Raw genomic sequence first — 22264 nt, forward strand, 5'->3', positions numbered from 1 at the left:
CGGTGATCGCAGATATATATTTATTTTGAATTTCTGACGACCGGATCGCAAGTTATCGGAGCTTTTACAGATGAAAATGGCGTCCAAAAAGGGTTCCACCATCTCTGCCCTTTCTTTTCTTTTTAATATGATGGTTTTCACGTGAAGAAGATATAAACAAGTGGGAATTAAGATAAATATAAGCTATTTGCAGTTTAGTCCCTGAACTTTTGGCTATTTGCAATTCAGTCCCCAAAAAAGCGATTTAATTCAATTTCAATCCTTATTCATTTAAGAATATTAAAATTTAATTCTAAAATCTAAATATTCTCAAATTAAATATTTTTGGATATAATCTCAAATTAAATATTCTCGAATTAAAATTAAATAATCTCGGGTCTTACAATTAATGTTTACCCAAGTGATATTTTCCAAACTCGTATGACACTTAAATGAATGATCTCAGTCGGGCTACAAAAATACCACTGATTTAAGTCAACCTATCAAATTTCTCAAATTTCAATCAACCTATCAAGTTTCTTAGATACTAGATTGATTTGTAATAGACCGAGTTGTACTAGACTGTTCTACTCAACTGGCTCAACTGATAATATGTCCGACAGATCTCTAATTAACAACTGATGTATACTCAAATGAGGATCTTCAGTTAACTATTTTATACCCAACAATTTAGTTAGTCTTTTGAATATTTATTTCAGTTAAGATATTATCTATTCAGTTTACTACTGAATCTTAACTCAACTGGTCTTCTGTCAACTACGATTCAACTGAAATTTCTCAATTGGACCTCCTCAACTGAATAACTTCAGTTAGTCTATAAATACCCTGAATTCGGTTAGGCTCGAGAATACTTGTTTCATTTAGTTTATCATCTATTTAGTTATATGTTGTTTTCAACTACTTAATCTTTCAGGAGGGCTATTGAATGCTCAATTCAGTTAGACTATCAAAATAAACTCATTTCGCTACTGATTTCGAATATTGCCCCCCCCCTCGGTTTATAAAGTCCGGTTCTCTTTGATACCACTTCAATGTCATGCCCCAAAATCAGGGTTGGTTGAGGCTTTGTTGTCAAACATCAATTCGAAAACAACAAGCCTCATTTTGTCGAACTTAAATACTAGTCTGTTCATCCATAAAATTGAAATACATTGTCATTCATAAACTGAATTTACATTATCTTTATAATGCGTAAACAAATAACATGATTCGATTTTAGAACTGAAAAATAACATAGTATTAACGCAGCGGACAAAAAAATTCATCTAATCAATATTCCTCTACTTCTTCACCAGTCCAAAACTGAATTTTCTCATCATCTTCTAATTCTTCTTCTGTCTTATCTAAGAAGGTTTTGGATGGGTGAGTGGTATGGGTGTAACTCAGTAAATTGGAAAATCATCCCAGCTTTTAAAATTATTTTAGACAGTAATCTCATATACATCTACATATCAAAATAGAACGAAGCAGAACAAAAAAAAAATCGGTAATCATCATTACTAACAGTAATCAGTGTTATGATGCACTAACTGATTTATAAACTTCGTTTCTAACTGATATCAGTCTCTTGTATGTTACCCCTCTAAAGGGTGAGGCCAATAATCAGTAATCAGTAATCAGTAATCAACAATTAGTAATCAATAATTAGATTTCAGTAGTGTTCAGAATATATATTGCTACCACTAGTTCACAAGTTAAGTACATTAGAAAAATCAGTAATCAAAGTCTCAGGTTTTGAAAATCAAGATTTGAACACAATATCATGCTGGAATTAGTTTTAAATCATATAATCAGTTTTAAATCAGAAATCCCACTTACGGTACGTTTGCTAAATAGAATTTCGGTTGTTCTTGCATAGAATTCTGTACTTGTTGCAAACAGATCGCTCAGGTGGTCGCTCAACTGATCTCTCAATTGAATACTTGACACTACTCCTTTCACGATTTATGTTGTGTTTTTTCTTAGAGTTTGTGTAACCTTTAATCAGAGATCTGATTGTTATTTATAGACACAAATTTGGCTATTACACGCCCATTAATGCCATTTATTTGCCTTGATTCTGAGTTATTGTGTCGGTTATAAATCTGTAATAGTTGGTTTCTTCGACTGGATTTGATTGGTTGAACTGGAATAACTCATCTAACTGGATTGCTCAACCGGTTCGAGATCAATTGATGGATCATTTTTCATATCTCAACTGGACTAGTTCTACTCGTCAACCAACTGGTCAGTTTCATTCAGTTCAACTAGTTCGATTCAGTTTCCATTTTTTCTCAAATGTGTCGGTTCCAGTTTAGTCTCCCTATTTTCTCAAATGATTCAGTTTCAGTTCTAGTTTCCTCAATTCCAGTTTCCTCCACTGGTCCAGTTCTTTAGTTCAAATGACCAGTTCTCTTCCCACTAGTCCTGATTATGTACACTCTACTGTTGACTAGTTCAGTCGACTGATCATGAATGTTACTCAACAGCTCTTGTTCTTTTGAGCTAAAAATTTTTGGGTTCCACAGTCTCCAACACGCAAAGCAGCACGGTTAATTCAACAACGAAGTCTGCACAAAATCTTAATAAAATTCATTAGAATTCTTCAACATAATTTTCCTTTATATTCTGTGAATTAACGTCTGAAGTACGGTCTCATTTGTGTGCAGCAAATCATTGTTATAGATGAGAGTCCAAGCTAATGATGCTTTAGCTAGAGTCCTACAAAATAAAGAAACAAACTTAATTAGGAAATAAAATCTTTTAAACAAATGAATCATATATTGATAATTAAAGATAATATTCGATCACATCTTTTTTAATTGAAGATGGAAGATAATTATAAATCTAGAATATAACAAATTTAGAAAGGAAAAACTCATAAACTCAATCTTATCAAACTATGAAAATATCATCAAGAAATTTATGTCTTTCAAGACAAGTCATATTCCTTTCATTTTTTTTTCCTTTTTGGACAAAACAAACACAAACGAGTTCAAGTAAAAAAATTATCCTGAATAATTAAGTCTCTCCATGAATGTGACATCACTCGTATTGGCAACACCAAAGATAACACGACATATAAACTTTATCGCAACAATATGGGGATATCATTAGAGTAAAATTAGGGAGTTAATTAAGCACATAAACCAAAGCATATATCATATAAGAGAAATTAGAATAACGGAATCATAGCATTGAGACTAGAGGAAAACAGAATGATATATATTAAAAACAAAAAAATTAAAGGAATCTAAAATTAATCATTCCTTAGTCCCAGATGGACCAACTTCATCAGTTTGTGTAATCTCTCCCCTTTTTTGGCAAAAAAATGTCAAGTGTTAATTGACAATTAGCCAGCAAAGCTTCGTACAGTTCCAAGTCCTCTTGGGCCTGGGTGATCTTCTTTTCAGCATGAGCCATAAGGACGTGAATAACAGAGAAAGAAAACTCAAGATTATAAGGTGGGGGCACATTGTTGTTAGCATCCATGTTGGCAACATCGGGCACAACATCAGGATCAACACAACTCTCGAATCAAGTAAGATCAAGCTTCATGTTTCCTTTGAGTAGAGCAAGGGCGATTTTCAAATCATCAAGCAGAACAGATAGAATTTCACCTATGTCACGGATGAAACCCTGAGACTCCAAGATTCTATAGTTCAATTATAGAAAAGGCAGATTGGTGGACTTCAATCCTCCATCTGCAAATTGGAGAGAACACTCTTGAATACCAACTTTTCAAAGTTAAAAGGGCTCCAAGTCCCTATAGCAAACAACATAAAGGCCTGTGGCTGAGTGAACACAATGGAGTTGGTAGATGATGTCCAATTTTACACAACTTTTTTGTGAAAAACAGAGTAAAATGATGTGATATGTGCAGAAGCGAGGCGGCCAAGAAACATCTTAATCAATCCACCCATGAGTACAACAATAACTTCATAAATATTGGTGTGGATCCCTTCTTCTTCTTCCACATTTGGCGTGTCATAGAGGGAATTTTTGTAGTACGGTTGAACTCAAAAATCTTTTCTCTCACAAACACTCTACCATACTTGGTATATTGGTCATCACCGACAATATGAGTGAGGTTGCTAAAGAATTCCATCACTAGATTTCTACTGTAATGGACCACAACGGTACTAGTAGAGTAGAGTTTATTTTCTAAAAATTATATAAAATATAATATAATTTAAAAAAATTCAAAATGTGTATAATCTCCTTTCGTGAAGTGAGCCATGCCTTGTGCAAAAATATTTTTACAATTAATCAATACTTTTTCTTCGTTTTTTGTTTTTGTTTTTACGTACCCTGAAAATAATCTTTTCTAACAATTTAAAATTGACGACTCTTTGTTTGTTGACTACTGCAAAAATATCGATTGCAGATTAGAACCCTTCATTTCAAAGCACAACCATCAATTCCCCACAAGCACCTCAATATGTAGTGGTTGGAGGTATGTGGGTATCATCGGAATACGCTAAAATGGCCACAACCACCGCGTCCGAAGAGGCATCTGGTGATGGAGCCTACACCCCTACCGCCTCATTACCTCTGCCTTTTCGGAAAACTCAGCATCCCTAAGAGAAAGACGTCATACTAGAGCATTAGACTTTAACGAAAAAGGTAGACTCAGAGAAGGCCATGTCCAATCTCAGTCACCCGCCACCTCCTCCTCTACCGTAACCACCACTGCCTTACCGAATTATTGAAATTATAGTATTTCACAAACATGTGACGAAAATTATAATTTTCAAATTTAATACTTCTGAAATGAAAAGATCTATTTGATTTTTGAAAAGCGTTGAAACTCTTTTTTTTATCAATCCTGGCAGAATTAAAATAGCCTTTAGAGTCAAAGATAATATATAAGGAGTACCGAAACTTTGCAAGAATCCTTTGTTATGGATAATGCCGGAATGATCATGACGATAATAATTGCGGAATAAAATAATCAATAAGAACACCAAAGATTTACATGGTTCACCCAATATAGGCTACGTCCACGGAGCTGCTGCAATATTTATAACCGGAGAAATATTACAAGTGTATACAAAACACTATATCTCTCACAAACCCAAACCCCGAGTATTACCGAAAAAATAATTTCTCTAACTCACACAAGAGAATACTCAAGAAAAATACCAAGAAACTCTCTTTGTTTCTTATCTTTCTTTTCTCTCGATTTTGGGATATAAAACCTGATGAATGGGGAGCTCTATAAAGCTCTATTTATAGAGCTCCCTGCAATGTGAACAAGGAAGCAACGTGCATCTTTCCTCCAAGTAATTGTTAAGAATGGATGCTACCGGCCATTGAATTTCAATCCAACATGTGCATTCAATTTTGGTTGGTGGTTGTCTCCAACTTTCAACAATCTCCCACTTGAAGACTTGATTTCAATCATGACTTCACACAGCCAATGCAGCAGCTCATGCCTCCTCTCTTTACGCTTATAGTCCAACTGAAGTCGAGCACAACTTCAGTTTGTCAGTGGTCACCACCTTCGTGAACATATCAGCAGGATTTTTACTTCCAGGAATCTTCTCAAGCTTCAAGACTCCATTCACCCGATCTATAAGGATCTCGATTCCAAGGATTTGTTTTGCAGCACACAAATCCTTCATAGCAAATTCTATCTTTAGTTTATCAATCTCTTTCAGACAAACTCCTGTTATCAACATATCATCTACATATACCAGTAGCATGATATAAGAACCATCAAGCTTCACATAACACAGTGATCAGCATGATACCTCGGGAAACCATCATTATTCATTACACCATCAAACTTCTTGTACCACTGTCTTGGAGCTTGTTTGAGACCGTACAAGCTTTTTTGAAGTTTGCACATCATTTTCTCTTTCCCTCGTACTTCAAATCCCTGTGATTGATTCATTTTTTCATCTAGCTCACCATGAAGAAACACAGTCTTTACATCTAACTGCTCCAGATGCAAATCTTCTTTTACCATCAATCCAAGTACAGTCCTGATAGTAGTTAACTTTACCACCAGAGAAAAAATATCAGTGTAATCAATGACTTCTTTTTCAACTTTTACAACAAGGATTTCTTTGTACCGCTTGCTACCATCGTGTTCTAAACAGTACTCCCACTTGCTATGTAAAACCTTTTTACCTTCAGGAAGTTCTGACAACTCCCACATGTGATTGGATGACAGTGAATCCATCACATCTTTCATGGCAAACTCCCACTGTTTAAAGGTCTCATAAACATCTGATTTATTTTTCAAAAAATAAACCCAAAATTTCCTGCTCGAATCTTCAACAGTAGTGCCATAATATCTTGAGTGATCTCCAAGAGATGTCACAGGAGATGGTTCACATACATCAGTATGTACCAGCTCCAAATCCGCCGATTTCGGTTCTCTAACCTCTTTTGAAAAGCTCACCTTTTTCTACTTTTCAAAAAATAGAGCTTCACACGGCTTGTGTTCAACGATCTTTAATACCGGTAGCTTTCCATTTGAAACAAGCATTTTCATTCCCTTCTCACTCGTATCTCCATGCCTACTAAGCCATAGACTTGAATTAGCTCCAGCATCCACAGCTGCTAATATGTCTCTGCAACTGGAAGTCATGTACAGGGTTCCAGTTTTCGTTCCTCTAGCAATAATCATGGCTCCTTTGCTCACTCTCCAAGAGCCATCACCAAAGGTCACTTTATGACCTTCGTCATCGAGCTGTCCCACTAAGATCAGATTCCGCGTCAGTCTTGATACATGTCTGACTTTATTGATTTTCCAGAAAGATCCATTTGACATTTTCAACCGGACATCTCCCATACCAACAATCTCCAAAGGTTTTCCATCAGCCAGGAAAACTTTTCCGTAATCTCCCGCAATGTAATTATCGAATACATCACGATTACCAGTGGTATGAAACGAAGCTCCCGAATCCATAACCCAAGAGTCAATAGGGCTTTACATGGATAACACTAAAGCATCGTGTACTTCCTTAGTAACAGCATTTGCATTATTCTTGGGTGATCTGCAGTCCTTTTTCATGTGACCAGTTTCACCACAGCTCCAGCACTTCAATTTCTTTTCAAAGGTATTTTTGTCTTTTCCAGTTCTTGATTTGGATCTGCCACGCCATCGGTTAGAACCTTTTTCACTGCTCCTGCCCCTACTTCTGTTTTCAAGATTTAGGGCAGATCTCGATGATGTTGCTTCTCCCGAATCCCTCCTGCGAACTTCTTCATCAAGGATTCGATCTCTGACATCATTGAATTGTAACTTTCCTTTTCCAGCAGAATTGCTAACCGCTGCCCGCATCGGCTCCCAAGCATTTGGTAAAGACGCCAAAAGAATAAGTGCTCGAATTTCATCATCAAATTTAATTTCAACCGATGTTAGCTGGGAAACAATCGTGTTGAATTCATTGATGTGTGCCGCCACCGAAGCACCTTCCTTCATCTTCAAGTTGAATAACTTTTTCATGAGGAATACTTTATTATTTGCTGATGGCTTCTCGTACATATCCGACAAAATGGGCATCATCTCCTCCGTGGTATTTGCCTCTGCCACGTTGTGTGTCACGTTCTTTGTTAGGGTCAATCGTATTACCCCCAACACTTGTCGGTCAAGAAGCTCCCACTCATCATCCTCCATATTTTCTGGCTTCACCCCGGATAGAGGTTGATGTAGCTTCTTGCTATACAGATAATCTTTAATCTGTAACCGCCAGAACGTGAAATCTGTACCATCGAACTTATTGATTCCAGGTCCCGATCCGTCATTTCCGGCCATCGCTTCACCTGCCTTAATAAAATTTCAAAAAATCTTTTCTGATGTGGAAGATCAGACAAGGCTGAAACCACAGAGCATACTCAGAATTTTAAGAAATTTTTCACCAAGGCTTTCGAACATCGTAACAGCTCTGATACCAGTTGTTATGGATTATGCCGGAGTGATCATGACGATAATAATTGCGGAATAAAATAATCAATAAGAACACCAAAGATTTATGTGGTTCACCCAATATAGGCTACGTCCACGGAGCTGCTGCAATATTTATAACCGGAGAAATATTACAAGTGTATACAAAACACTATATCTCTCACCAACCCAAACCCCGAGTATTACCGAAAAAATAATTTCTCTAACTCACACAAGAGAACTGTAACGACTCACTGTATCAAGACGGGTCTTTTCAGCGTGCTTATGTCCTCACTCACACGCACCCTGAGAAACTTCCCAGGGGGTCACCCATTCTATAATTGCTCCAAGTCAAGCACGCTTAACTTTAGAGTTCTTATGTGATGAGCTCCCGAAAAGAAGATGCATCTTCTTGATATGAGCTGTATATATGAAATCTTTTAAGCCCTCCTCAACTATGTAGTCTCATACCTACACAGTCTCAGAATCCCCTCTCATTTCAGCACGGGATCAGTTCATTCATGTCTCCCTCCGCCTAGAAGCTTACTAGGAGCCGCTCATTGTCCGTGCAACCTCTAGGCACCGGCGATCACTCCCCGCCTCCTCAGCCTCGGGCGTCACATGCCCACCAGCTTCCGCTTGGTTCGTCCCCGAACCATACCGTACTAAGAGAGGTCGGCTCTGATACCATTTGTAACGACTCACTGTATCAAGACGGGTCTTTTCAGCGTGCTTATGTCCTCACTCACACGCACCCTGAGAAACTTCCCAAGGGGTCACCCATCCTATAATTGCTCCAAGTCAAGCACGCTTAACTTTAGAGTTCTTATGTGATGAGCTCCCGAAAAGAAAATGCATCTTCTTGATATGAGCTGTATATATGAAATCTTTTAAGCCCTCCTCAACTATGTAGTCTCATACCTACACAGTCTCAGAATCCCCTCTCATTCCAGCACGGGATCAGTTCATTCATGTCTCCCTCCGCCTAGAAGCCTACTAGGAGCCGCTCATTGTCCGTGCAACCTCTTGGCACCGGCGATCACTCCCCGCCTCCTCAGCCTCGGGCGTCACATGACTTAAACGACCCTAACTCTATAATTAATAAATAAATATGCGGAAATTTTTTTTTTTTTATACTTACTAAATAAAATATGTACATATATGCCCATACATATATGCACAGAATAAAAAGATTTAAAAATAAATAAATAAATAAACAATTAAATACTTAAATAAAAATGCATCCTTTAAAATAAAATAAATATTTGAGTCAAACATTTCATTAAAAATACTGCATAATTAAAAATGAGTAAAGTCTGCATGCACTGAAAATATTCCAATGAAATATTCAAACCACAAATACTGAAAAATAATAAAAATGTATCATGTTAAAAATACTCAAAACATGCACTGTGACTCAGACATCTATCACGGTCACGGGGTCACTGCATGTCCGCTCATACATCCTCGCCTCCGGTGGGAGCTACATCCTCCTCTATGTACTCACCTGCACCATACCAGTGTAGTGAGCCTAGAGGCCCAACATGCTAACATAACAAGGGTTTAAAATAATTTAAATCAATTTCATACTAATACATACGTATACATGAGCATGCTTAAAAATATCATAACATAACATAACTTACATTAACTTAAAAAAAATAGCATAATACATAACATTGTTGAGCAAATTAATTTTCTAACATAGCATGGTTGTATCCATAGTGTAACCTTAAATCATACATTAAATACTGATCAGCGTGGAAACCAACGTACGTGGCCGGTGACGAATCACCTCTTAAATTGGCAGTAAACTGCCCTTCAATCATATGGGGACGAATCCCCCTTAAATTGTCACACTACTTCAACTTCCAACATAAAATATTTTCTTGCTCAACCTTAAACATTAAATCATGCATAAAATATTATTTCATGAATGCATGTACTTTGAATAAAATGTGTGTCCTTCATATATATTTAATTTAATTTCTTACTAACATATAATTATTAAAATAACTTCAATGCATAAAAATAATTAAATATATAATCAGGACACATGCAAATTTTTTCATGGATTATTCTGGACTTTTGGCCCTAACACTCAAGCCCAATTACTCAAATATGGCCCAATAACATACTTAAGCCCAATAAAATTGTTCTAAGCCCAATTAAAATAATTTAAAGCCCATAAAACATTCTAGGCCCAAAAATCCAATTAATTCATAAAATACTTTAAAAATAAAAAGACTCGAGCCCGGCCCACAAAACCCGGACCCAGACCAACTTAACCCGACCCTAGCTCACCCTGACCCGACCCAACTCAGCCCAAACCCACAAAACCGATTCCCCCATTTTCTGCTCTTGGCTGTGCGAGCAGCGGCAAAGAACACCGGCGGCCGCCATGCTCCGGCCACCCAATGGTCGGCTCACCACCACCTACCTCTAGCCCTCTTCAAGACGTTTCCAACCATGTAAGAACCAGCCCAAACCATCAAGTATAAAGGGAGAACGAAGCTCTGCAAAACAGCCTACCCGCAGCTCGCGCGCAGACAGGAGCAGCTGTGGCGTTTTGCTTCGTTCTCGAGATTCCGACCACCTAAAACCGTGAAACCACTTGCAAAAACTTAGCCAACATCTAGTAGGTTCCAACCCAACAAACCTCACCCAAAATAGTGGCCTGAGAAAGGAGATCAAAGTCTTCTTCCTCAGAACCCTAAACCTACGCGACAGGAGCATCAGAAGTGAAGAACTTCATTTCCTGCCTATCTTAGCCTCAAACCCCGACTTGACTCGACCCTAGGGACCCTGATACATGTCTCCAACCAAGGAGCAGCAGCCATGATCAATCCATGCAAGAACAACGTGAGTATGCAAACCAAAACAATGCAAGAACAAGATGCAACATCCAAAACCGAAACTTTCTGGAAAAATCTTGGAAAAGTCTGATGTATACACGATACACACATGCATATACTGATATGGAGAAGAAAAGAGAAGGAAAATCATGCCTTTCACCGAAATAGTAGAGAAAACGAGAAAGCGACGAGTCCGAGACGACGGGACGATGATTCGACTTGAAAACCACAAGAGTTGAGGCTATGGAGGTGCTGGAAGCTGCTGGGGCGTGGCAATGGAGGCTGAAGAGGATGAGGAATAGTGGGGAGGCGGCTGATAGGTCTTGGGCGTGGAGTTGGGTAGAAATTTTAGGTTTTTAACACAATTAAAATTAAGTAGATAGATAATATAATTAATTAGGTTAGTAATATACAAAATAATATAATTTAAACTCCACTTAAAAGATTTAAATCTGATACTAAATCATAAATCCCGAAATATATAATTAAGGAAATTTTAAAAATAATAAAAAGTCATTATTTTGGCTTATTTTGAATAAAAACGGACTCCTAAAATTATATAAAATTAAATACTAAAAATTTTGAGGAACTAAAACTCAAAATAATATTTTTGGGCTCTAAAAAGGCTCATGAAATAAATTGGATAGAAAGTTGTCATCTCGTCCGTCCACGGTCCCGTCTACGCGATAAAATAATTAAAATACTAAAAATCATAAAAATCACTAATTATGGGTTAAATGCTTAAAAATAAATTAAATCATGCACAAATAATTCAAATAATTATTTAACCCATAAATCATAAATTTAAATAATTAAATACCCTAATTATGCATGCGGATTTACGTATTTAAAAATACCGGGTGTTACAAGAACACTCAAGAAAAATACCAAGAAACTCTCTTTGTTTCTTATCTTTCTTTTCTCTTGATTTTGGGATATAAAACCTGATGAATGGGGAGCTCTATTTATAGAGCTCCCTGCAATGTGAACAAGGAAGCAACGTGCATCTTTCCTCCAAGTAATTGTCAAGAATGGATGCTACCGGCCATTGAATTTCAATCCAACATGTGCATTCAATTTTGGTTGGTGGTTGTCTCCAACTTTCAACATCCTTAGCCTCCGTTAAAGCTCTTATTTAAAGCTTCATTCACACACTTTGAGGATATTATTCAAGGTACCTCATACCAAGTTCATATCCGTAACTCAAGATTCTTAGGTCAAGCTTAGTACATGAGAATTTGTTTGGAATGGAATTAGCATGCCCAACCAAGGGCCGGAGCCACCCCAAAGGCTATGGTGGGGCTCCCGTCAAGTTTTGAATTCTTTAACTATTAGTGATAATATATATATATATATATATATATATATATATATATATATATATATATATATATCATCAAATCTCTTTGTAAAATATTGAAAATATATATTTTTCCATTATGAAAATTTAATAGGCATCACAGGCCTTAAACTTTTATAAAATTTACACATTTTACCCCTTGTCGCGATGAGTTTTTGTACACACATTTCTTTTATTTATAAGTAACCATTTTGTGTTTATAATATTATGTCTATGTTATAAAAAAACTACTTTATATTATTGTAATACTCTGCAGATATACTCAAATACATCATTCACATCATAACACTTTGTTGTGTATTCTGATGTGAGCGATGTATTTGAGTTGATCTAAAAAGTATTGCAATAATGAAAGGAAATTTTTATACCATAGATCTAATATTGTCAAAAAATGGTTATTTAAGAGCAAAAAAATTCGTGTGCAACAAGTTGCCGTGTCAAAGTGTAAAAAGTGCAAATTTTATAAAAGGTTAAGGGCAAGCAAGCCTATTAAATTTTCACAGGAGAGAGCTGTGTATTTTCAATATTTCACAAGGGTTTTTGTGCAAAAAAACTTTCTCTGTGTGTGATGTTTTGGACGTCTCGATTATGCTTACTCATTAGTTTAATGCAAAAAAAACGTGGAATATCATTTCTAAACATGCGACATGATCACGAGTACTATACTAAGAGTGTGTTTACTTGGCTTGATAATCATAGGATGAGCTTGTCAATCCAATTTCATCCATTGTTTACTTTCAAAAAATCAATTCTCCTAAATTAATCCGTAAGATTGTATCACAAGAAATTTTGTCTTATATTAACAGGGTAATCCGTTTAATCTTGCAAATGGTAATTGGGAAAATAAGTTTTTGGTCGTGTAACTTACCCCCTTTGGGTTTTGGTCCATTAACTTTTTCGATGTGGGTTTTGGTACACTAACTTTGCATTTTCAGTGTTTTTTGGTCCAACTGCATATGTGTCAGCTTCTGATTGGTCTACGTCATCATATTGGATCAATCAGAAGTTGACACGTATGCAGTTGGACCAAAAACACTGAAAATGCAAAGTTAGTATACCAAAACCCATATCGAAAAAGTTAACGAACCAAAACCAAAACATGGACAAGTTAATGAACAAAAAAACTTATTTTCTCAATGGTAATTATAAGAATGAATTGTTTGAAACTTTTGGCAAACCTAAGGCATGAAAACATAGTGAATAACTATGGGTTGATCAAGAATTTTCAACTTCTTAAGGGTCCAAAATGCTAACATGCGCATCCATTTTCATCTCACTTCAAGGAAATCAGTTATAAAGACAAACGACTCTCTCCTCCACCAATCGGAGATTTCTCCGACCATTTTCCCATCAACCCTAATCAGTATTCATGACCTACCTCATCGGATCTGAATTCTAGCTTAATTTTAGTCTGATTTTTTTCAACATGGCTTCAATGAAGACATCTCGGTCCAGATCACTACACTCCGCAGCCGCAGCAAAGGCGAATCTCAAAGATGCAGCCGCCAAATTCGACGAGAATCTCAACGTCTTCAAATCTGATAATTTCGATGCCGACACATATGTCCAGTCCAAGTGTCATTCCCTCAACGAAAAGGTTTCCCTTTTTTATGCTGTCGAACTTTTTGCTTCTTATTTGGTGGTTGGACATTTTTACAATTTCTTGTTAATAGGGTTAATATTGCAAATGATAATTATAAGAATGACCCGTACTATTAGTGTTTTACTGTATTTCCTTCCATTAGATTGTTTTTGACGGGAACCAAAGGGCATGTTTGTTTATGTTTTCCAGAAAAAACGTATCAAAATATATCAGATTTTCTTTTCTAAGAATACATTGTCCTCGCATTTCCATACTTCCTTGTACAATCATGAACTTATATCCGATTTTCTTTTCTAAGAATAAGAATACATTGTCCTCGCATTTCCATAGTACAATCATGAACTTATATTCAATTATTCATTCCTCCGAAAATAATTCCATTTTATTCTTATATTTTAATACAATACAATTTTGATTTTTTCCCAATTGTAAAATAAGCGCATAAAAAATTCTCATAATCGGAGCACATTATCAAATGTATCCCATTATATCCTGAACATTTATTTATCATACTCTCAAGAATATGGGTGGCTGTCTTTTAGGAGTTGGGTTCGCAGGGAAGAGAAATGAGAAATTTTAAATGAGTTCCACATGTGAAAGCTATTAATTTGTATTATAATTTTTTCCATAAAAAAGTTCAAAAAACTAAATGTGGTTAAATTGGATTCAGAAATTATGGGGCCAAATATCCTTTTATACTTTTGTCGAAAGCTGTTATAGATATTTTTATTAACCACCCTAATAGAATTTATTGAATCTATGTTACATGATGCATAACTTGTCTTTGTGCCACTTACTGTTCTGTGATGATTTGGAAAAAAACATGCATGCTACGATTGATTTTCATTTGACAAAAAATGGTCATTAGTTAAGAATCTTGGAAATTATATTTGACAAAATGCGAAAGCATGTGGTATTTCAATTGACTTCGGTGGCGTTTGGTGCATCAACCATCCGGTATTATGTCACCAATATTTGATGGTTAGTTTTGAAAAAATTAATCTCGTTTGTTATTTAACTTTTATTTATTAGGAGTTTCAAGCCCTATGGTTTGTGCTTCTGATGATCATAGTTATTAAAAGTCCACAAGGCATGTTCCCAGGCTCGGAGGTCAGCCTTTGTGACTCACACACTAGTGTAGCCCTTGGAAAAAACGTATACCTTTATGATGAAGCCCTATCACTGGTGCACGTTTAGGTTCAAGCCACTTTGTAAGCGTACTTTAAAACTCAGGTATAGGAATAGGAATTTAATTTATATTGTAGTAAGTTGTTTTCTAAGCGCTCTACTTCAATAGACCACACATCTTGTCTTGCGCCTTGGCTCTACCATACCCGTGCTCCATGAACATCCATCACTGTGTTTCACTGTCCTCATCAGCTTCATCTCCTTGAACTACAGATTATACAAATTGACGGCGACAAACAATTACTCTATCTAGAGTAATTGAACAGGCATGGATAACACCGGTTTTGGTGGCATCTATCCGACACCTGAATGTTATTTGTGGAAAATTTGGCCCTAGTGATAGCGTTTTGTTTTGCTTGGATGAACTAAAATGTATGTACACATAATGGGGCTGTAATGTTATTTCCTATGTTTTACACGAATGGATGCTCAGAAAGTAACATGTTAAGATCATATCGATGATTCATGGTAAAAATATCACTCAATGAGATTCCTTTTTGTCGCCAGAGGATATCATTCATGTAAAATACATCATTTGTGATTGTGCAATTACTGTAGTACTGAATTTTTCCAGCAAAAGAAATAGGTTAGTTCTTTGTGTTCAGCACCTGAATGTTATTTTACAGAGAATTTTACCTTAGGGTAGCATAATGCACACAGTACGTAACATTGTGAATTTGCTCGAGTGTCTGGAGACCATAGTTAACACCATGTGCTCTTAAGGAGTACTTGAACAAAATCAAATGACTCCTAAGTTGATTGCCATGAGTTGAACGGAGGGGTTAATTAGTTCTTTTGCAATGATTAGGTCCAAAATTTTTATCTTATTTCCATGTTTACTTCTGCTCAGATCTGGTTCTTTCAAGCTCGCAATTTTGTATGAATGTATGCTTTGTCCAGGAATTGATACATGTACACATATATGTTATGCAGGAAATTAGACAATTATGCTCGTATCTTGTGGATCTGAAGAGAGCTTCTGCGGAAGAAATGCGTAGAAGTGTATATGCTAATTATACAGCATTTATTCGGTCTATTTTCTCTCTCTCATTTATTATCTTTATGGAGATAGTATTTTGGAGATGGAAACTGGAAAAAATAAGCCACTTGTAAAGCTTTAAGATCTATTTTCAAAACCCTATACTAAATCACAGCTTTATGTTAACTATATGATTGAATTTATTTTGCCAAACAGAACAAGTAGTATGTTAGATATTTTATTGTACAATTGAAATCATACAACTACCAGCCAAGCACCAGAGCATTTGGCAACAGCCGCATAATCCTGGCTCTCCGTTATGCTATTTTAGTCTTCTGTGTAGGCATGCTCTCTTTCTTTTAGCCCTTCCTATTTTCAAAAAGATTGTACAGTTGTTCCTGTCTCTGCAGTAGATGCTTTAATTTGTTGGACTTTTTTCTCATTGTCTCGTGCTCATGAAGTCCACCTAAAATTTCTATTTTTACAAAATTTGCAGTACATCCAAAGAGATTTCAGATTTAGAGGGTGAGCTTTCCTTGATGAGAAACTTGCTGTCTACCCAGGCAACAATGGTTCATAGTTTAGCGGAGGGAGTTCATATGGAGCCTGTGTCAGCCACTGTTTCTGATAACTCTATGGAAAATGGTGTGTCTGGAGATGAAGTTAGAGAACCTTCAGATATTGAGAAATGGTCAGCGGAATTTCCTGATTTCCTTGATGTTTTGTTGGCTGAAAGGAGAATTGATGAGGCTTTAGCCTGTCTTGATGAAGGAGAAAGCTTATTGTCTGAAGCAAAAGAAAAGAAAACACTAACTCCAGCATTGCTTCTGTCACTTCAGACAACTATAATTCAACGAAGGCAAAAGTTAGCTGATCAGCTCGCTGAAGCTGCGTGTCAACCTTCAACACGGGGTACTGAACTTCACATTGCAATCTCGGCTCTCAAAAAGCTCGGTGATGGTCCCCGTGCTCATAGTCTACTACTCAATGCACATTTCCAGAGATACCAGTACAACATGCAAAGCCTACGCCCATCAAGCACTTCTTATGGAGGAGCATACACAGCAGCACTTTCACAGCTTGTATTTTCGGCCATTGCTCAAGCAGCCAATGATTCTTTGTCTATTTTTGGTAAGGAGACAGCTTATACATCTGAACTTGTGGTGTGGGCTACAAAACAAACGGAGGCCTTTGCTCTGCTTGTCAAAAGGCATGCATTAGCGTCATCTGCTGCTGCTGGGGGTTTGAGATCTGCTGCAGAATGTGTACAGATAGCTTTAGGGCACTGTTCACTGTTGGAAGCTCGTGGGCTTGCTCTGTGTCCTATACTTTTGAAGCTCTTCAGGCCTAGTGTCGAGCAAGCATTGGATGCTAATCTTAAGCGGATTGAAGAGAGTACAGCTGCTCTAGCTGCTGCTGACAACTGGGAGCTTACATATCCTCCAACCTCTGCACGCATAACTGGAAGGACTAGTGCAGCTATCGGTGGTGCTATGGGACATCAGTATAAGCTCTCTGGTAGTGCTCATCGTTTCAATTTAATGGTCCAGGTAAACATATTAGTCTTCTCCATTTCGAAATGATAAATGCCTTCTTCAGCTATCTAAGGAATTTCTTTGTATGCTTAGCTCAAGAGATAGAATATGATCATGAGGCTGCTGACTTTCATTGGAGAAATGCTTTGCTCGCCTGAATACATAAATCAACTCGGATAGATTTCTCTAGAATATCAGACATTCTATGCATAATTTAGTTGATGAATGATGACATATAAAGAGAATTCTATTTCAAATTGGAAATATGTGTGTTATTAACTGTTACATGACTGGGCCTTAAGGGGTATAGTGGACCGGATCAATTAGGGGTAGGCGTTTCGGGTACCTGACCCGAAATTGTTGTACCCAAAATTTCCTTGTCTTTTTAACCTGCCTCGCCTAAAAGCCGAAAACTTCTTCGATAAAAATAGCCATATTCCTTTTCAAGTACAAAAATATTTGGGTAATATTTGTCGATTTTCTTTTATATTTCCTTGTATATACTATATATATATTTTACTAATATTTATTTAATATTAATTACATAAAAAATTGAACCTTAAAACAAATGTTCAATATATACTGAGTACCTAACCTGATTGGGCACTAATTTTAGTACCCGACACCAACCCGAAAAATACCCGAAACCGATATTTTGAAAAATAACCGACTGAATTGGGTCAGTTTGGGTACCCGAACGCCCACCTCTAGGATCAAGGGTATTCGAAAAGATATAGGAAGGGAGCGAATGAGGGAGATGGCTAATAAAATTTGAGGGAGGGGAGAGATCAAGTGTAATGCCTGCTCATGTGTAGTTACTATTTTTTCTATTATAAGGTACTGTAGGAATGCTATTCAAAGTTTTCTATATGGTTTAGCGCCGGGGAAGATATGACTGCAGAACTTGTTCTTTAGTTCTATAAAAATGTTGTCAGATTTTCCCCATAACTAGGCCTACCCAATCATAAACAAACACAAGATATTATATAATCCATTGCAACCATACAATATATCTCTCAATTTAAAAGTAAGGTAAGATATGTAGCTAGCATCCATTAATGATCCAGAGCTGTAGTCATCTTTAGTACCTGATCTTGCAACACATTGGTTATATGAGTATATAACACTCTGCAAGTCTGGTTGAATACATAACAATATGCATAGAAGGGAGTGAAGGGACGTATCAAATACGTGCTCAGTAAACTATAACTTAAAACATAGTAAATTGATAGCTGTGAACGATAATCATGTTATACGGGATTCATAAGCAAATCATGTATGATCACATAATAAGTAATTATAATAATATTAACCAATAACATTTCATTGGCGGCTCTTCAAAGTATTAACCACCCTTTGATAGTTATTGTGGCACAACTGCCATCAGTCATCGTAGTACAACTTCCACCGTAGTCATTTTGCCTATCACGCCATATATAACTTGAATAGTCTAGTGTCTACATAGACTTAGTAAAACATGAATTCATGGGACAATCATTTGAATTCGTAGTGTCGATTAAACTCATTCATTTTAATTTCCATGTAAAAGTTGTCCCGAAATGATTTCCCAAACAATGAACACAATGGAGGAAAATGTCGCTGCTGTAAATAACGAGGCAAATGAATACTATAGCTACAGATATGATTCCTCAAAATAAATTCCACCTTTGCAATGAAAATCTATTATACCCATGTTAGGCAGCAAGGAATAAACCCAACTTATAATCAAGGTTGGGAAACGATAATTGGAACGATTGACTTGGTTCTAGGCTGTCGAAATCGCATTAACCACAATTAATAGCATCAATTTTATGCTAAATTTTAAAATCCATCCCATCTCTTAATTCAGCCGCAAAAGATTCATGATTTCATTGAAAACTTACATACCTAAAATGAGATTTCTGCATAGATGGTGAAGATGCCTTCAATAAACCTTGTTTTGGATGTTTGTGGATGATTGTAGAGGTGGAAATTAGAAGCCCTCGGTTTTTCTTTCGTTTTTGGGTGCGTATTTGTTTATAAAATGAATTTATGCCTTCAGAAAACTTTGGTTTAATGCCTGAAAATTCATGACAGTAGACCAGACGCGGGGGTGCCTAGGTTTTTGTGATGGGCACCTGTTAAGAGCGTGTGCTCCACTGCTACCATGTTCTGCATTTTCACATACAAGAGTAGGGATGACTATTTCCAGGGGCAGTTGCGCCCCTGCTGCTGTTTTTTTCCCCTAAACTTTACTCTATTTCTACCTTTTGTCAAGTACACTTCCATCATTCAACCTTAAACCTTATTCTATGGACTGCTCTACAACAATCACCATGAAGTTTCGATGCATGTATAAATTTGAAACATTTAACGTCTATAATTGCCAAAAGGAATTTCAGGACTGCAATAGTTAAAAATCTATATCTTCAAGGATTCTCAACTCAAAGAACATGTTTAACTTGTGTTTCTAAGGCCAACCATTTCATTTCACAATAATAATACCGATGTCTCAACATTTACATTTACATTTTATCAATCAAAACGCCGAGTATCCCGTAGAACCCAATGTAATATCCAACATAATATATAATAGCCATAACTCATCATCTCAAACATCATGGGAAATCTGATGGAAAAGTAAGTTCAGAGTGACATAAGCATTTATCCTTTTTATTATAACTCTTACAAGGCATAAAAATACGACTATTTTCATTTTTCACTATTTGTTGGAAATAGGAATGACTGGGCATTACGTTATGGTTCACTCTGTTATTTTGTTTTGAATTTTGTGACTACCTATTGGTATCCCTTGTACAGAGGAATACCTCTGGTAACTTTATTTCCATCATATGCCATCATACTTGAGCTTGCTTCCTTCTCTATTTTGTTGATTATCTTTGTTAATAGAAAGTGAATATAAAGATTGATTCTGGTTGATTTGGTCTGTCTAATGTTGATATAATTTTCCATAGCGAAGTGTTACCCTTTTTGGATTTATATCTACACCTTTTTTTATGTTAAAAATATAAACTGCTTCTGGTAATGGATTTGCCATATCTTATTTACGTTTTTCTGTTTTCATTTCGTGTGCCTTGTGAAAACTTCTAGCTGCTTGTGTCCCCTTTTTTTTGTGCAGGATTTTTTTGAAGATGTAGGACCCCTGTTAAGTATGCAGTTGGGAAGTCAGACCTTGGATGGCCTGTTCCAGGTGTTTAATTCTTATGTTAATCTGCTCATAAAAGCATTACCCGGCTCCATGGAAGAAGAGGCCAATGTCGAAGGTTCAGGAAATAAAATTGTTCGGATGGCTGAAACCGAGGCTGAGCAGATTGCTTTGCTTGCAAATGCATCTTTACTAGCCGATGAGCTTTTGCCACGTGCTGCCATGAAGCTTGCCCCATTAAATCAGGCTATTCACAAGGAGGACTCTCGCAGAAGACCTGTGGACCGTCAAAATCGAAATCCTGAACAAAGGGAATGGAAGAGGCGCCTCGTGAATTCTGTTGATCGATTGAAAGATAGTTTCTGTCGCCAACACGCGTTAGAACTTATTTTTACTGAAGAAGGCGATAGCCATCTAACTGCAGATATGTACCTAAACATGGATGGGAAATTGGGTGAGATGGAGTGGTTCCCTTCACCTATATTTCAGGTTGTCCACCTATGATGTTGCATTACCTCTTTATTTCATTATAAAAGGTTGCATCGATTACCAGTGCAGGGTTTATACATTGCTATATCTTTGCATGCATGTAATCTGGATGATTATTATCTGGACTGTATATTTGAGATGGGTATTTTTTTCTACTTCCAGGAACTATTTATAAAACTGAATAGGATGGCTAGCATAGCAGCAGATATGTTTGTAGGTCGCGAAAGATTTGCCACGCTATTATTAATGAGGCTCACCGAGACTGTCGTCTTATGGCTTTCAGAAGACCAAACATTTTGGGATGATATTGAAGAAGGGCCTAGGGCTTTAGGTCCTCTTGGTCTACAACAGGTTTGTAAAATGAGATCCCTGTTACAAACTCTTCCATTCTTCATCTTAGTGGTTCTCTTGTTTTTATGTTGAATTGGTTGCAGTTCTATTTGGATGTGAAATTTGTCATGTGCTTCGCTTCGTATGGCCGCTACTTGTCTAGGAACTTACACCGTGTTCTCAATGATATTATATCTAAGGCAATGGCTTCATTTGGTGCAACAGGCATTGATCCAAATAGGTACACGATTACCTGATAGCTGGCATATATGCCATGCATTTATCTTCATTAATTCCAAAATAGTATTACATTGGATTAGCTTTTATGCGTCGGTTGGGAACTCCCAAATAAGAAAACTAACAAGTGATGCTTGCTGCAGTGTACTTCCTGAAGACGACTGGTTTAATGAAATTTGTCAAGATGCAATAGAGCGGTTGAGTGGGAAACCGAAGCTTGTCAATGGGGAGCGAGACCTGAACAGCCCGACTGCATCCGTTTCAGCACAATCAGTTTCCTCTGTCCGATCCCATGGAAGTTCCTGATGCATATTGAGGTAGAATGCAGAGAGTTTTCCTGGATCAACATTTTGTCTTGTATACATATCAAGATCCGCGGCTTTCTTTCTGATTTTTTCAAGAGTGACGGATGTGGCAGCACAACCTTTGTTATTTGATTCCTTAGAAGTTCCAAATTCGTTACATTTCGAAGCTTCGGCGAATGTGTGTATATGTTATGTTGTACATTAATCTTTAAAAATACAATCTTCTTTTGACTTGTATTTTCTTGTTTGGACTGTACTGCGTGCAAAGTGGTCTCATCACCACGCCTTTGACATTGATGTTTGTACATTTGCAATTGCTCTAAATTTTTACTGTATATTATTATGTATAGGAAATAAGA

The 22264-nt window shown here is 36.7% G+C and overlaps 2 protein-coding genes across 2 annotated transcripts; one reads left to right on the forward strand and one right to left on the reverse strand.

The window, feature by feature from the left end:
- Nucleotides 1–3516: 3516 nt before the first annotated feature.
- Nucleotides 3517–6901, reverse strand: LOC140879127 (uncharacterized). Its single transcript, XM_073282783.1, has 4 exons — nt 6452–6901; nt 5855–6397; nt 5484–5705; nt 3517–3618 (listed from the first exon to the last, which is right to left on the reverse strand). Exons 1-4 carry the CDS (start codon nt 6899–6901, stop codon nt 3517–3519), a joined length of 1317 nt encoding a protein of 438 aa, XP_073138884.1.
- A 6462-nt stretch (nt 6902–13363) lies between these two features.
- LOC140879926 (exocyst complex component EXO84B) lies at nt 13364–22210 on the forward strand. The gene is made up of 7 exons (XM_073283907.1): nt 13364–13691; nt 15819–15916; nt 16361–17414; nt 20518–21033; nt 21196–21384; nt 21468–21604; nt 21744–22210. The coding sequence occupies exons 1-7, from the start codon at nt 13521–13523 to the stop codon at nt 21904–21906; spliced, it is 2328 nt and encodes a 775-aa protein (XP_073140008.1). The 5' UTR covers nt 13364–13520; the 3' UTR covers nt 21907–22210.
- Nucleotides 22211–22264: the final 54 nt, after the last annotated feature.

This window comes from Henckelia pumila, chromosome 2, assembly GCF_033568475.1.
Source record: "Henckelia pumila isolate YLH828 chromosome 2, ASM3356847v2, whole genome shotgun sequence".
Lineage (NCBI taxonomy): Eukaryota > Viridiplantae > Streptophyta > Magnoliopsida > Lamiales > Gesneriaceae > Henckelia > Henckelia pumila.

What these genes read in the sequence shown, in the direction of transcription:
- LOC140879127 (XM_073282783.1), bottom strand. Translation starts at nt 6,901, where the DNA reads ATGGATTCGGGAGCTTCGTTTCATACCACTGGTAATCGTGATGTATTC. An exon ending in ATCAATCACAGGGATTTGAA is followed by an intron (nt 5,706 to 5,854) that starts GTACGAGGGAAA and finishes TGTTATGTGAAG; the next exon opens with CTTGATGGTTCTTATATCAT. An exon ending in CTGCTGATATGTTCACGAAG is followed by an intron (nt 3,619 to 5,483) that starts GTGGTGACCACT and finishes TTGGAGTCTCAG; the next exon opens with GGTTTCATCCGTGACATAGG.
- LOC140879926 (XM_073283907.1), top strand. Translation starts at nt 13,521, where the DNA reads ATGGCTTCAATGAAGACATCTCGGTCCAGATCACTACACTCCGCAGCC. An exon ending in TCCCTTCACCTATATTTCAG is followed by an intron (nt 21,034 to 21,195) that starts GTTGTCCACCTA and finishes TTCTACTTCCAG; the next exon opens with GAACTATTTATAAAACTGAA. An exon ending in ACAGGCATTGATCCAAATAG is followed by an intron (nt 21,605 to 21,743) that starts GTACACGATTAC and finishes TGCTTGCTGCAG; the next exon opens with TGTACTTCCTGAAGACGACT.